General features: G+C 36.6%; 1 protein-coding gene across 1 annotated transcript in view; it reads right to left on the bottom strand.

Annotated features, from left to right (window-relative positions):
- Positions 1 to 16864, bottom strand: part of JAG2 (jagged 2) — a 92970-nt gene that overhangs the window by 6713 nt on the left and 69393 nt on the right. The window contains exons 8-22 of the mRNA XM_009890709.1: positions 14911 to 15024; positions 13964 to 14077; positions 13276 to 13389; positions 12668 to 12714; positions 12251 to 12424; positions 9792 to 9942; positions 9317 to 9481; positions 8625 to 8738; positions 7118 to 7231; positions 6622 to 6735; positions 5568 to 5684; positions 4511 to 4538; positions 3377 to 3462; positions 1081 to 1194; positions 778 to 893 (exon numbers count right to left, since the gene is read on the bottom strand). Coding sequence (XP_009889011.1) covers positions 778 to 893; positions 1081 to 1194; positions 3377 to 3462; positions 4511 to 4538; positions 5568 to 5684; positions 6622 to 6735; positions 7118 to 7231; positions 8625 to 8738; positions 9317 to 9481; positions 9792 to 9942; positions 12251 to 12424; positions 12668 to 12714; positions 13276 to 13389; positions 13964 to 14077; positions 14911 to 15024 — 1682 coding nt within the window. The remainder of the gene's footprint in view (positions 1 to 777; positions 894 to 1080; positions 1195 to 3376; positions 3463 to 4510; positions 4539 to 5567; positions 5685 to 6621; positions 6736 to 7117; positions 7232 to 8624; positions 8739 to 9316; positions 9482 to 9791; positions 9943 to 12250; positions 12425 to 12667; positions 12715 to 13275; positions 13390 to 13963; positions 14078 to 14910; positions 15025 to 16864) is intronic.

Genomic DNA, 16864 nt, shown 5'->3' with positions numbered 1-16864 from the left:
AAAGTAAGATTAAGGCTGGATAGATTAATAAGACATGGAGGTTTTTAAACTGGTGCTCCCAGTGAAATGTGGGAGACTGCCGTGTGAGGCAATGCTTTAAGTGCTATCAGTGCTTACCCGGAGCCAACCCCCTACCCCCACAAATTCCAAACAACAGCGATCCTGTCTGTCTCCAGCTGTGATGTACAGCTGCCCAGGTACCACAAATCCACTGAGAAATGTTATCTCAGGAGGGCTGAAAGGCTTGGAGCACATACACTAGCATGTTCAATCTGCATTTAGGGTAGTCTTATTTTTTGCAAGTCACAACCACCAGGATATAGTCTATTATAAATATAAAAAGGTTGCAAATTCACAATTCATAAACCTACTGAAGGACAATACAAAAATGCAGTTACTACCCACTGAACTTTTCTTCCTACATGTCCTTTATCTTGGAACTAATGTTTCACAAAATTAGGAGCTCTAAAATTGTGTTTACAAAGCTTTGGCAGAGTGATCATTATTCCGTTCCAGTTCATACTTCCTTTTCTGCAAAAAGTGCCTGTCTGTTTCTGAGAACTTGTTCTAGCACGTAGAGAGCAAGACAGTAGCTTATGATTATAAAGACAATACTGTAAGTACTTTTAGTTGTTAGAACACTTTTTTAAACAAAGGCAGTTTGGGGGAGACCTATGCAAGAGTCCAGATGGAAAAACCCAAAGATTAACTTGTGCATGAAGAACATTAAGTTTGTTTCAGCCAGAAGGATTTAAGAAAATAGATCAAAATGCCTACCTTGGTGCAGTCAATACGGCCATCTAAACAGTGGCAGTTGTTGCATTCTTGATCCCACCTGCTGCCGTGGGGAAATGTCATTCCTTTAAGCCAGCAAGGCTTTCCAATTCCAATCACTAAGAAAAAAAAAAGCACACTCAGACACTTTACCTCTTCGAGTAACTGAAGCTATACAAATTTAAGTAAAAAAAATACTAGCTACTACTGTTCCTTACACATCAGGCTACTGTATATAAACTCTATAGTGGCTGCATTGTACCCTACTGTTTTTTGGGTAAAGGTTGATAGCAGATATAGGAATACCTTCTTGGCACCTAGGACCGATTCTTCCAGGGGGACAAGTGCATCGGTATCCGTTTATTTCATCTATACAAGTGGCACCATATCCACAAGGGGAGGACTGGCATTCGTCAATATCTAGATAGAAAACAGTTAAGACTCAACGGCAAGTACATAGAATATTGTAATTAAACATCTACTGAGATGTAATCTGACAATACCTGATTTCTTAACAAGCAACAGATAGTTTGGCTTCAGAATGAATCTCCTAATTGGACAGTTCTACCATTTCAGCAGTAACCTCTAACAGATTTCTTATAATTGCACCCTAATTGAGGTTCTGGCAATCAGAGAAGCAGTCATATGCTGACTCATCTCACAGAGCAGAGGTGTTGGACAGCTGAAGGTGCTAATCTAATGTCTTCTCCACATTCAGCTATAGCACTGAAGTCTCATATCCTGTTCTGGCACTAGTCTCAGACATTTAGGCTTAACTTCCTAAAAGCATGTGGTTTTAGGAAGTTATCACAGTGCTAGAGATGAACAATTAAATGGCTCAACAGCAGTCAATAAAAGTGACTTTCTGCAATACAATTCACCATAAGGAAGAAGAGAAATAGTTTAGTATTCAACAGACATTTGATGTTACTTTTCTAAATAACCTTGAAATAGTGAGTAGATTAATTTAGTACATACACAGCACAAAAGCCTCTTAAAAACCCCCAACCTTCAAAGATTCAGGCTCAGCCATGGAAATTTATTGAAAAAGGCAGGGAGGCATAGTCTATTCAGATGCACAGCAATGTGCTATTTGTTATCCTGGGGAAGTGACCAATATTAATTTATACAACAGCCTACCAAAGGCAACAGAAACCAACCTATCAAGTTGTGAGACACACCAACTGCTGCACTGAACATGAATACCCACTCCAAACCCTCAGAAAAACTGTTTAAACACCTATTCTTGACCAATGCACAGTACCAGGTCATCTTCTGTGTTTAAAGGACAGGACTTAAAGCAAATGCAATAGTGGTAGTAGTGATACTGTTACCCACGTAGGCAACAGAAAATACCAAATGGATGTGGAAGGGCTTTTGGTTCTATCCTAGCTTCCTTCATAAGTGCTCTAAGATGAAGTTTTATCCAAATACAGAAATATCTAAACTACTACAGGGTTTAACTGCTCTCTCTCCTCCTTTCTGCAAGCTATGTTGGTTTAAGATTCTCCAGCCCCTGCATGCTGAAAAAAGTGACTGTTAACTCTGTTTCTGTTATCAGCCATAAAAGGCATTTTTGTCAGAGCTACTCCTTTTGTCTTTACCAGTATAAACAAGAAAAAAATCCTGCAGTCCCATTACAAATGCACAGTATTTATCTTTGACTACAAGTAGTCCTCTCTGCATTTCCTGTCTGGAAAAAGCAAATTCAGTATCCCTCCGCTGTGTTTCTGGATGTAGATACATGATGATCTGCCATCCCTGGTTCTCTATGCAGAGATCACAAAGTTGATGCTACCACAAGTGCTACAGTCACCCTTTGACTAGAGGTGTTAGCTCATTTACTATCTGCCAGAATGAGGATGAAGTCTCAACTTGAGCCACCACACTGATGGAATGGAAGGACCAAGCCCAACAGCCTTGAGGCTACAGAAGACTCAAAGTGTGATCTTCCGAAGAGGTAAAAATAAAGTAAAAATAAGGTATCACACGCAAGTCAAAAAGGTAATAAGCCATTAAAAAAAAACCCAACAAAACAACTCTTCCACAACACTTCAATGTGGTTTTAGGGTCTTTTGTTCCTGCTTCTTTTCAGCTTCTATCCTTCAGGATAATTGCAGTGTAACAGGGTTTTTTATAGATTTGAAAGACTTATCATACTTGTGTTAGTCACGTGCCAGCACTACATGCCTGATGTTTTTATTTGCAATGTCTCAATGGATTTCAGTTTCTAATGTTAAAAGGAACACCTAGCGATATATGTCACCTTTAATGACAAGTTGCTTATCAAGAAAAATACTTAAAACTGAATAAGCTTCTACAAAGCCAGCACCCCAGAACCTTCAGAAATGTCTGACAAAATCCAGCAACCAAGACTTCGAGTATAATTTAAGCCAAATAATTTCAGTTCCATTTAATGAAATGAAGAAAGGAACATAAGAGGCCATTATTTACAATTTAGGACTATCTGCCTGACAGACAGGTTGCTTCTGCTCCATTATTTGGAATTCAGATAACCACATGCAAAGAGTCACATAGTGTTCTTTGATCTGTGTGTCAGAATGGTACAACCTTTCAGGTCTTTACCCATACAGGTACTTACTAATTCTGCAGTCAGGACCAGCAAACCCAGGCGCGCATTCACATCGAAACCAATTCACACCATCAACACAGATGCCTCCATTGTAACTGTAAAAATCATAAACCTATCATTACACCAAGTATTCTCAGGGTAGATTCACTGAAGTCTAAAGATGAGTAAAACCCATAGGTCTCATGTGGTGTGTTGAAATGCAAATTTCTATTGTCCCTATTCATAACACTTTCTCACTATTCAACGATGTAGAATTAAAAAGTCCCTGCTAAATCATAATCGAGTCTACTTTAGCTATCTACGTTGTTTCATTGGTCTGTATTAAAGCTTTGTTAATTAAACCTTCTGCTTCTATTTAGGGGGGATGATCTATTCCCATCAACAGAGAAAGCATAATCTTAGATAAACAATATCACTTAGTAAGTCACCTGTTAAAAAAGCAACAGCCTACAAAAGTGCATACATGCATAGGGAGGTATATCAGCAGAACTCAAGGAGATAAAACAGCACTGTAAAGTGAATACAGAGAAAGCCTGAGCTTTTGCAAGGCTTTTTTTTTTTCATACATGAAATACAGCTTATTGTATCAGAATGGACAACAGACAAAGATAAGGCAGATGGTTTGCTTCATCCACATATCAGTATTTTTCCCTCTTCAACCATGGATATCACCCTCTGTATTTAAAATACTCCCATTGTATCTTCCAAAAAAAATGTTGTTTTTAAAACACATTTATATATAGTATTTGATAGAACAGTACTTTTTGTATTATCTAAAATTATTTATTGTAAACCAACACGTTTTGTTTTCTCATTTTTATTTTAAAACTCAATTGTAGATGCTTGAAATGTTATCAAGTCTGATTCATTTCATATCACAGTAATTTACTAGTGAGTTCTGGCACAAATACTACACTAAAGTACTTTTATCTGTTCATATATGGATCAACTCAGGATTGTTTCGTGATTGTTTTTGCTGTCAAGGAATTGATAAGGCATGTTGAAAAACTGTTTTACAATTTTTACAGAGGCTGGCTTCAATTATTTTAGCTTAGAATTAGTTCTAATCTGAAATGGAAATCCATATTATGGTGCTCACTTTTATTTTCACAATAGGTACAGAACTGGAGTCTGCATACTTACCATGGATGAGGATTGCAGTCATTGGTATCTATAAAAAAGAATAATACAGACTAGTGTAACTAGTAGCATATTTATTTTCTAATATATAACATTATAGTTCAAGAGACACTCTATTTGATAAGGAAAGCAAAGCAAAGTAATACAGAGTTCAATGTTTTCTTCCACACTTGCAAAGAAAGTTCAATTAGACCTAACAGATGATAAAATTTAAGTTATTTCATTGAATAGACTGATAAGTGCAAAATTTTACAACTTCGGTGTATTCTGATATATCAACAGCACAGACTGATATGCATCATGATGGCAACATAAGAGAAATAAAACAGGGTATCACTTAGATTGGTAGTGGATAATTCAACTAAGCTCTAAAAACTTTCTGAAAAGATTACTACTACTTTGGCACTCTGTATGTATATGTGCAACTAGCCAGATTTCTTAAACAAATCTTTCCCATTATAAATAGCTATGAATGATTCTATGAATTATTTGTTAGCATTTATACTAGCACTGTCAGCTTTAAAACAGCTAATTAGGGCATACATCAATACAAGAGTAATTTCGCAGTAGATTTAGAGTAAAAACAGAGCTCAAATTTAGATATCCCTCCCCACCCCCCCCCATGTTATGCCTTGGGGAAAAAAAAAAACCCACATAAATCAAAGTTGCAGGCTTTACTCCATCTAACCAATTCACTGTATTGGTATGTCAAAGCAGTTAACTGCTATGCTCAGAGAAAATGATGGAATATACACTATTGCCTGCCTTTTTCATTATTAAAATTAGTGCATCTGCGAGGACTTTTTTTTGCTCTGCACATATTCCCCAAAATTATATTTCTATAGAAGGCCGACAGTCTTATTTTGGCAAAGACTAGGGGCAAAAAGAAGCATAACAAGTTCTTCGTTCATTACTCAAGCATGATCTTCTTTACCTACCTTCCACCCTGAATGATTCAGATATTTTGGCACATGAACTCTATAAACTTGCTTTGTTTCAGTTAACAGCTCTGTGCCAGACACTCTTAATATCCCAGGGAAAGAAAGGAGAAAAGCCTTACTCTGTGTGCACGTACGTCCTTCCCATCCTTCTTTGCAGATGCAAGAAAAGGAATCTCCACTGCCAACACATGTTCCACCATTCATGCAAGGGTTTGGAATACAGCTGCTGTTTTTAGCTTTGAAAACAGAAGAGTTCTCCATTTAGCACAGAAAACCAAAAATACCTATCATCTCGATATGTCAATATCAAAATCCTGAATAGCATTTAAGTCAACAGTGCAAGACTTACAAGAAGGTCAAAAGACTCCCAAAATAGTCACGTTGCATGATAATCTCTCACCTACCTTCACCATCATCCCAATTCAATTGATTGAACCATGAAGTTTTATAAAAAAAGGATTATCTACTTTTTCCCCCATCTGTGTAAACATCCTTCAAATACTGCTAAATTCGTACTTTGGTAGTGAGTTACCCAGGTCATGAGGTGTCCTTCATAACAAAACACTACTATTTAAAGTTCAGACTCTGATTAAATGCCACAATTGTATCTAAAAAAGTAAAAAAACTATACTAAGTTACCTTCACCCAGCTTCTTGGTCCTAAAGCAAGTTTCATATTCAGAAAAATGTACCATGGAGACTATATTCAAACCCCCAAAAGATGAACAGCAGTTCCCTACAGCAGGCAGTAACCCTGCAAACCCCCTAGGAAGAACTGTTTCATTTCATTTTTCCTGAGGATATATGTTCATATGCCTCTCGATCACAAACTTATTCACATTATGAACCTTCAAGCAAAGTGGGGGACTAAGTTCCCAAGAAAACCTTTACACAGGGTCTCTAAAGACTAATATAGAAGTTCCAAATCTGTGTAGGATAAGCTATGTAAAAGACCATGTAAGCAGCCTGTGGAGAACAGTTTCCTAAAATCAGTATCATGTCAGGTGAGTGGAAGAAATTACTCTAAACTTCAGTCACCAGCCAACGGGAACAGCTTTGAACTAGGTGGCTAGAATAACAGTATGCCTATTTACTAAACAGTTATTATTTAAGCATTATTTAAACACTTCTCTACTTCTTCTGCCTTTATTTGTAGATGATTTAAAAAGCTTACCAGTGTTGCAGGTACTTCCTATCCATTCTGGAGGACACGAACAGCGGAATGTGTCTCCATCATCATAGCATGTTCCACCATTGCTACAAGTATTCGCATCACATTGGTATTCACCTATACATCACAATAAAAAAGTTTTGATTTCCATTGGTCTTGCTGAATTTTAAGACCACGTACTTTTAAAAATCACAATATTACTTTTAAAGAGACTTCATATTTAAATGCAACAGTACAAGAAATGCATACTTCCACTTGCTGTATTACAGTACAAAACCAAAAGAGTGGAATTTAAGAGCATCTCTTAAAACACTATTTCACTACATGAAGGAACACTTTAAGTGTTCCATTTTGTTGCTGGGAAACTGGAAGAGCTAATGAAAATATGCCTATTATTTCACTGCAATTGTTTTATTTTAAATTTCAGGAACTCTGGTCTCATGAGAAGAAAGAAAACAAATCTTTGGGTAAACTAAAGATCAAAGTAAAGAACACTTACGTGAATGGCAAGTTTTGCCTTTCCAGTCATTCTTACACTCACAATAGAAGTCATTTACCAAATCAATGCATCGGCCACCGTTGTGACATGGGTTAGGAGAACAGTCATTGAAATCTAGAAAAAGAGTTATTCAAATTAGATGATCTAGCCTAGCCAAGGCCATGAGAAACTATAAAATACTTCTTTATAAAGGAAATAAATTGTGTACTATTTAGGAAGATAGCATTCTTAATTGTTATGGGGTTACCTTTATATAAGCAAGGAAGAAAACATCTGATTTAATACAGAACATGAATTATGAAAGTTTTTCTGACAGCTTAAGAGAGAAAGTATCATTCAGTATGGCTTCTAAGTAAAGCACCAAAGTAGTTTCATTTTCCCTAACAGCTGTATTCTGAATTTCAGAGAAAGCTTTCTAATAGGGATTCACAATGTCCTGAAAAGGAGCCGCAGCCCACATGAGGACATCCACAAGACAGTTAAGGCTCCCTCTCCTGCTTTGTCTCAAAACACAGAGAGTTAAAGCCCTTAGATGGCTTAACCATATATATACACAAACATACATATATACGTGTGTGTATACACACATTAAGCATGTACATACACATACATGCATTTCAAAGAAAATTCTTTTCACTTGAGAAAAACGCTTTACTAGGTAGAACATAATTATTCCAGACTGAACTTCATCTTGACCACACAAAAAGCTCTTTTGACATTGATAACTGCCAAAAACTTCTCAGTCTTTATTTCACATCTCAATTGGTGCATGTCCTATAATAAGTCTCAGCAAGTTCTTGCCATCACATTTTAGAACAGGCTTCATTCAGAGTAGAAAAAGAATCAACTGCAGTTTCCTCTGAGGCACCTTAACCATAAACTGGCCTAGTATACTTCTTTGTCAATTAAGGCCCAATACATCTCAAGCCAGTGCAGCAAGAGTAATGGCCTTCTCCCATTGCACCCAGAATACAAACCACCTACTCGTGATATTCATTGAGTAAAAATTCAGGCTTCCACAATTCTTTTTTTAATAAAGGAGTGGATATTAAATTTATGAAATCCTTCAGTAAGGTGGAAGCACATTACAGCTTGCACTGGCTTAAAGCTAAAAAAGCTTTTCAAGTTTGGAAACTGTTGAGTAAGGGACACCCTTTATGTACAGTAAATACTAAAAAGTATATATGCTTATAACAATAAAAGCAATATAACGAGTAGACCCTCTAACACAGTATATTCACTTTTGTCTCTCCTCAGGAGAAAAAAGTTATCTCCTCCTGAGATATATCCTGTAGTATACCAAAGGATCAGATTATGGTCCTATTAAAGAAACTGAGCCTTTTAGAGCTGCTACCCGAAAGTCCTTCTGAAAATACTTTTGCAAACAACACTAGGAGACTGTAACTGTAGAACAGAGAAACTACCCCATTCTTATTAACCATGTACCAAGCATTACTGTTACACCAAAGCTGTAATATTTGACCCTGCAATGCTCAGCAGTACTCACTTGTGTCACACAATTCTCCTTCCCAGCCACTTGAGCAGAAACATCTAAATGAATCGACTTCATCAATGCACGTCCCACCATTCTTGCAAGGTTTCCCAAGACAATCATTGATATCTATGACAAAGAGTCAACAATTATTGCTCAAGGCTGTCTTCACCTACCTGGAGGAGCGATCTACACTTGTATCTCTAGGAAAAGTTATACTCCATTTGTACACTCATAAGAACAGCTCAAACATCTATTTTCAAGCCTGATAAGGTTTCTAGATGTATTCTCTCCCACATAACAAGTCAAACCAGAGCATTAAGTTTACCTGGGAAAAACATCCAGGTGTTCAAAAAATACCTGAAATACACATGCTCTTAAGCTGTGCTGTGCATGTATCTGTCCCTTCTTTATCATCCCCATGTTGGAGAAATCCGTGGCTTCTTGTAAGACTGTACATAAAGGTAGTGGGTACAGACACATTCACGTTGAAGTTGGACTAAAACCAGTTTTCGTTCACAGAGGAAGTGTGAACCCTTACAAAGACAACTGTTACCAGAAGAAACTGGATTTCAGTATCTGAAACAATGCTCTATGCAGCTTTATTAAAATCTTATTATCTTATTTTATGTTGTAAAGCTTCATAACAAAAAAACTTGGAGACAGTTTTAGAGCAACAAAATCATTTAGAAGAAAATCCTACTTACTTTCATGACAGTATATTCCAGTAAAACCTCTTTCACAGGCACAAGTAAAATTGCCTCCTGGCTGACTAATACACCGTCCATGAGGCCCACAAACATTAGATGAAATGAAACGGATTCCTTCTTGGGTAGCATTAGTGAAGACTTCTATTGTACAGCTGTCTATTACTAAGAATGAAAAGTATAAGATCAGACTAATAATCTTCATCATCAATCTTTTTTTTATTTTTAAAAAAAGTAACCAACAAAAATTAAAACTAATCACAATTTAAAAGGTATGTTAACTGTAAGTTACTCTCTACCTCTTTATAAATAAGGACTGTTACAAGAATTTCTTCTCACTGCCTCACTATTTCACAAAAGTCCAAATAAGTAAAATAAAGATGTTTCTGCATTATGCTATGTCCAGGAATACTACTATTCTTTTTTTAATCTACCACCAATACATTAAGATAAATTTCTGGACAACAAAAGGTACCTTTACAAGAATTGTTCTTGCAGTGGTCCTTGAGATGAGAACAATTCTTTCCATCATAGTCATCAGGGCAGGCACAGTAATAATCTCCTCCCAGATCATAGCATTTAGCCCCATTCTGGCAAGGGTTAGGTTCACAGAAATCAATATCCATCTGTAAGAGAGACCATAGTTAGCAGCAGCTGCTTCATTTCCCAGGAGTAAGCAGCATTATCTGTGTTGCCAAAGACGCAGATGAAGCTAATTTACAAGCAACCTCAAGTTTTAAGAAAGTTTATGAATCATATATGCTACATTCCATCCTGCAACACAGAAAAACTTCAAGTTACTTTAGTCAATCCTAACACAAAGCATTTCTGATATCGCTAAAAACATACTCCTTTGCAGAAGGCTGAATAAGCACATTTGCAATAACTTAGTTGGCAAAGAACAAGCCATTAAGAAACATTTTTCTGTGACTAATCTGGATCATTGTAAGTCACATCCTTCACACACACATACTAAGTGCTATAATGCAAGTTAAATACCAGCGTACTTGTCAACTTTGTGTCTGCAAGACACTTAAAATACACAGAACCTTAAAAAAGATTCCTATGCTCTAGAGCAACTTCTCTTCCCATCTCAATTAACACAGAATTTATTAAAAGAACCATATAGCTTGGAAGGGACCTCTACAGGTCAGCTACTCCCACCCACCTGCTCAAGGTAGGTCTAGGTAGACCCAGCTGCTCCGGGCTTTATTCATACAACTACTAGCACCATGCCAATTTACACACAGAAATACTAGGTATATTTTGAACACTTCTTACTCTTCAATTCAAAAAAGTAAAATTTAAACCCAGCTTTCATAATACAACCGTTAACACAGACAAATTTCCATAGCAAAGCAATTCTGCTTCTTCTACATCTTAGATAGTCACACAATATCACTGATTGGCGATGCCCTAAATTGCCCTCAAAATCTACAAAGCTGCCCCAAAAGGGACATTGTTACATCACATTATCTTTCCTTCAAACTGTTATTCTTAAGGATTCCTTTCCTGCCCTTCAAGTGAATTTTTCCTTCTTCACATCTCTCTTATGAGAAAGACAGCTTTCTCAACCTTACAGACATAAAATTAAGTCTGATAGTGGGTTTGGTCACTGTTTTTAGTAGTTCTGTAGCTAAATAGGAAAAAAATTCAAAGCTAACCAAAACAGAAGGAACATAAATGGTGTTAGGTATTTAATTCAGAGGAGCACGTACAATTCCAGCTGCAATAGAGAGATTTTCAGCAAGCTGTTTCATGCTGTCATATAAAACATTCAAAGCAAACTGCAAAAAATAGTTAAGGTCTGAGAAAGATTCTCAGATCTCCTCTATCAGATGTCTCCATTTGTTTCCTTCCATTAGAGTAAATTTCCCCTTCCCAATGCAAGTTCAGTAGCTGGTACTTTAGCATCTGGAATCAATGGTAGATATTTCCTGCAACACACAAGGCAAGCAGCCAACTCCCCCCTATTATTCAAACAGATTTGCTAAAACTTTAATTACACAGTATGGTATAAATCAGCCAAAAGTAGAGCACTCAAGCTATGATCCTTATGTAGAGATGGTATATGAGCTATTAGGTACTGCACCACTTCTATGGAACTGGTCAGTATCTGCAACCCTTTTTAATTTTGTATAAAAGGAGGGCATTGTTTTATTAACAATGCAAATAATACAGAATAAAATTACTTCAGCATTTAAGAGAAATCATGCTAATGTCCTCCATGAAAAATTCTGGAGCAACCAAATTCTAATCTAGTGCCTCCAGTAGACACTTGCTATAACACTTGCATAAATTTGGCTATCAGCAAAAGCCAGAAAGTACATACTTCAGACAATATACTTTTTCATTGAAGAGTCTTGTGTCCTCACTAGAAAGATAGATCTTCATTATCATGAAGTACTTTATTAGCACTAGCACTTCAGTATTTCACGTCTGAATCCTTATTTAAGCACTAGAACTATATTTTCCTAAAACGATCTGAAACAGAAAGTTCTGAGAGCGAATACTTGTGTGTCTGCCTGCCTTTAATTCTACTACCAACAGCAGTAAGATTAATTGAAAGCTAATACAGTTATGTACTTCAGAGTTATTAGGGTGAACACCTAAAACATTCTAGTGAAACAAAAGGACACAGGTCCTGAAAATTGCAGAGGAAAGTTTCAAGCTTAAGGAATAATTACAGTCTTAAATCATTTAGGAGAGCCAACACCTATGTGCAACAATTTGTAGTATATCAGGCTGCAAATTCAAAAGTGTTACAGCTACTATGACAGCACTGCACAACAAATTTGCTTATTCAGAGTGTCAAGTAACAGCTATGCAAGTAATGCTTTAGCCTTGGGTTACTTCCATTTAAACCCAGATATATGTTTCTTTCCAGAATTCAATCCATGAAAAGTATTGCAGTAACGTCACCACTGCCCTCACCTCACAGAATACTCCTGAGAAGCCCTGTAAACACAGGCAACTGAATCCATTCACCAGGTCTTTGCAACGGCCTCCATTTTGGCATGGATTGCTTTCACACTCATTTGTTTCTGTCTCACAGTTTTTTCCTGTGAAACCACGAGGGCATAAGCAATGGTAACCATTCACTTCATCCTTCATAGAGGGAAAAAAAGCAAAAGTAGAAAGAATTGTTATAAAACTTGCACACAAGAATTCAAGTTATTTCTATATTCTGGATTTGTGAACAGCAGTAGCACTACATAAAATTATTTTGTGAAATGGTGCAAGAGATTGCAAGTGCAACACTACACTTTTAACATTTACCTTCAATTTAACCAACATGTAATTGCAAACTATAGAATGTTTTCAACACGGCATGTAATAAACAAGAGTTACCTTACAAGTCCCTCCATGTTGACATTGTCCATGACAGTCATTAATATCTATGGATAAAATATGCAAACATGAGAATTTATACCAGAACACTTATACTGGAAGACTAAGCTGTAAAGTACAGGTCTAGCATAAAAATGCAGAACAAATTATTTTCAGAAAGGATTTTTCTAGATGTTTCAATGGAAAACAAGGATGCTTGACATCTTAAGATATTCTTATTTTAAAGAATATGTAATAGAAAATTACATATTGCATATTTCTATTACAGTGTAATAGAAATCAAATGCTATCAGATAATTTTGTATCCAACATTTTAGCTAAAAATTATTTTAAATTGAATCAGTACATGGTATCATTCAGAATCAGCGACAAGTGAGTAGGGAGAGATTCCTTAGAGTTATGCAAGTGTATATCTAACCTCATTTTAATACCAATTACACCTCTAAATAAATTTTCAAACACTATTTTCCATTTATATTGCTGGAAGTTAGGAAAATCCTGACAACCGGTATTTTTTCTTGTACAAATATGTGTATTATCATTAATCATAAAACCTTTTTTAAAGAATAAAGCAGCCTATGATCAACATGTATTAAAGAAATACTAACTGATATGACAATTTACTCCTGTCCATCCTGGAATGCAGTCACAGTAATATCCACCAATGAGATTTTTGCAAGAGTAAGCATTAACACAGGGTTTCCCCTCACACTCATTAGCATCTGTGAAAGAAGATAAAAGAAAGAAGAGAATAAAGGACAAACCCAGAAACAGATTACCACAGCACCAAGCAAAGTTCCCATGCAATCCAAGCATCAGAAGCTTATATTATACATTGGTAGGGCACTAAAACCATTTACATACCACAGGTTTTTAATGCACACTTGTCTATAGTAGCACATGCATGTTATCTTACACTTCCCTTTGCCAAAACTCAAAAAGGTAATATGTTAGTCAGGGCAAATCCCTTCCTTGCCTCCACAAGCTTATAGTCACTGTTCTGCCACCATGAAGAAGGAGCTACCATCACCAATGCTGTATTTTGAAACAGAAAAGTTATCGGGCATTCTAGAAGAACAATTATAAGTAAGCTTAAATTGGGGCTTAAATAGCTACAGGTTCACTTGAAACTCCTGGCTTTAAGATCTACTAAAGAAGAACTAAGATACCAACAGCAACATACATCTTCAACGTTTTCTTCAATAAAAATCATATCAAACACGCTTAACACAGAGTTACTCATTATTTAGGAATAATCTCCAGTGATCTTCAAAACTTTAGAAGGTAATTACTTACCAAGCTGACATGTTGCTCCAATCCACTGTTGTGGACATATACACTCAAATGCATTAACACCATCAATGCAGGTCCCCCCTTGAGCACAAGGGTTAGATGCACATTCGTCAATATCTGGAAAGTCAAAGTGTGCCTTTCATTACATGGTTTAAAATTTGGCTTAAACTTGGCAGGGTAGGGTGGGGTGGTGTTAAAGTTATTTTGAGATGAAGGGGGAGAATGTACAAACAAATAAGCTTAGGAATAGACTAACATTTCTAACCTAATTTTTACTTGGGCTTTTCTCATATCTGTGGGATAGAAAATTTCAGAGTTCCTTTCTCCTCTATCTGCAAACAGCAAGGCAATTCAGTTAATCTGCCAACGATTAACACATTCACTAAAAGCCATGTTCCTCGATCATGAGACAAGTTTATCCAGTGGTTTTTTTTTTTTTTGAGGATAGTTGCTGTTGAAAAATAGATAAAAAACTGTGTTCCAAATCACAGGCAACATACAAACCAGTTACACAGGTCCATAATACATTTCAACCACCTCTGTGTCCTCCAAACTTCAGCATTTAAGCAAGTAATGTACTATTCTACTACTTTAAGAAGGGGAGAACCATTCATGTTCACACTTGTATCTCTTAAAATGAATCCATTCTGTATTTTGCTTTAGACTGGCTAAAGAGTTAGAAATTATCTTACAACCTCCAACAAGAGAGCATTTCTTTGGATATGGCCCAGCTATGCTTTTGATAACCTGTAGATCTCAACCACATCAAATAGACACTGCTTGCTGTATGGTATCATTAATCTTTTCAGAGGCTCCCAATGTATAGCTGTTAAAAGACAGGTAAGGTAAAAGACTACCACCAAATTCCACACCCACAGAGCATGATTATCAAGAAAGCTGTATCAACCCTTCCAATCCAACAGATCAGTCATCTGTAAATGCATACTCACCAATAGCACATGTTGGTCCACTCCACCCTGATGGGCAGTGACACTTGAAGCCTGATGAAATTTCATGACAAATTCCACCGTTAGCACAGGGATTAGATACACAAGCATGCTCCGCTGGGAAGAAAGAGGGAAAAAAATTCTTGCTAAATACTCTTCCAATATCAATTAAGGAAAACTTACATGGCTAGAAATTGCGTTCTGATTAAAGTGACCAAGAGCATGAGCAGTAGAGAGGTGACTGCATAAGTTTGGAGCCTCCCTCTCCCAGCTGCAGAGAGTAAGATTCCCAGTAGAAGACTGAACCAGGATTTTACTGAAGGTGCATCATCCTTCATATCTACTGACTAGAAAGCCCAAAGGGAGACAGATCACTAATATCTCAATATCCCAAGAGCTAGAGAAATTCCCCATTAATCTTCCGATTCCACCTCTGGAGCGCTCCAGCACTTTTTTTTTCCTTCAGTGATACAAAACAGATACGCTGTATGCAGGGGTAGTAGTAGTTTAAGTATCAAAGGTCTGTTTAGCTTCATTCTAATTCTGTTCCTCGGAAACAGTAAAGTATAGAGCTACTTGCAATTATAGGCAGTACTGCTTGTTGTCGCTCCATGTAGGGCTGTAACACATGCAGATGCTGCACTAAGCAACAATCAAGTTGAGGAGAGACAAATTGTATGCCATAACTTTTGAATATTTTCCCGTCTCGGAAGCCAAGGGAGCTTTTGGAAAGAAGAAAACAATCCCCTTGCTAGGTAAGGCTTTCTAATTGTTGCTAGCATTTATATTCTGGAATCTTTCTTTCAGGGATGTTATCTAGTTTGCAAACTGAATTTACATTGTCTAGGATGTTAGACGCTAGTACCTAAAGCAGCTCATATACTAAGCTACTGCTAATAATCAGTATAAGATTCATCAAATGTATGGCTCTCTATCACTGCCTCCTCATCTGGAGAGCCAACGTACTTCCCCACAACTTTCAGGGCAAGCTAAGACAAGATTTTATCCATTTCAGTCAAAATTTTGCATCACATTTTACCAGCTGAAGAAAAATTCAAGTTTTGATAGTATCATTAATACCACACAGCACTTTTCAGAAGTTCAAGGAAGATCTACAACCTGATAAATGTGAAAACCTTCTTCTGATAATAGTTCAGTGAACTTAAAGTCAAACAGTTGAGTTAAAGAAAAAAAAACAGGTTCTTTCCATCTAACACTTTTAATTATATCAAAGAACAGCAAAATTCAAACTGAGAAGACTGGGAGTATCACATTTAAAAACAGGATTTAAAAATCCACCATGGCAAATAAAGTCATGGCAGAACATCCAACTGAATACTACAGGTGAATAAGTTGAACCAAAAAGTTTTCCTTTATCTCCAAACATCACATCTTTAAAGTAAAATAGAAAAAAAAAATAATAGAAATTGCGCACTTGCCCCTTTATCTCCAGGGCCAGAATAGTCAGGAAAAGCCTCCAAATACCAAAATAGTCTCCAGTACATGAAAATTTTGGTTTTTGTGTAATACATACACAGATATATATATATATATATAAGCAATATGCTATCTTTGTAGTGTGGTTGATACAGTAAGCAGTTTTTCATGCTGGATAGACACAGATCTGTTAAACTCTAGTCAAGAAAGCATACTTCATTAGAAATATGGTTTAAATCCTTTCCTCCATTTTGCCAATGGGAGCAAGGAATACACTTAACTTTTCATTCAGACTGCTCAAGGTGAATCTGTAGCAGGGCTTGAACACATTTCCATAGTAGTTAACATCTGTGTCACTAATCCAAATCCATTAAGAATCACATATTAAAAAAAGATTTTAAAAATCAAGTTTCAATTGATCAAAATGGGTAGTCAACACATTCAGGAAGCTAAAAATTGGGCCAAACCCCCTACACTACAGTTAAAACTGAAGTGTCCATCACTACTACCTTCCTTAGTC

This window comes from Charadrius vociferus, unplaced genomic scaffold (genome assembly GCF_000708025.1).
Source record: "Charadrius vociferus isolate BGI_N301 unplaced genomic scaffold, ASM70802v2 scaffold428, whole genome shotgun sequence".
Lineage (NCBI taxonomy): Eukaryota > Metazoa > Chordata > Aves > Charadriiformes > Charadriidae > Charadrius > Charadrius vociferus.
The sequence above is the reverse complement of the archived record's forward strand: the minus strand, read 5'-3'. Positions and strand labels throughout refer to the sequence as shown.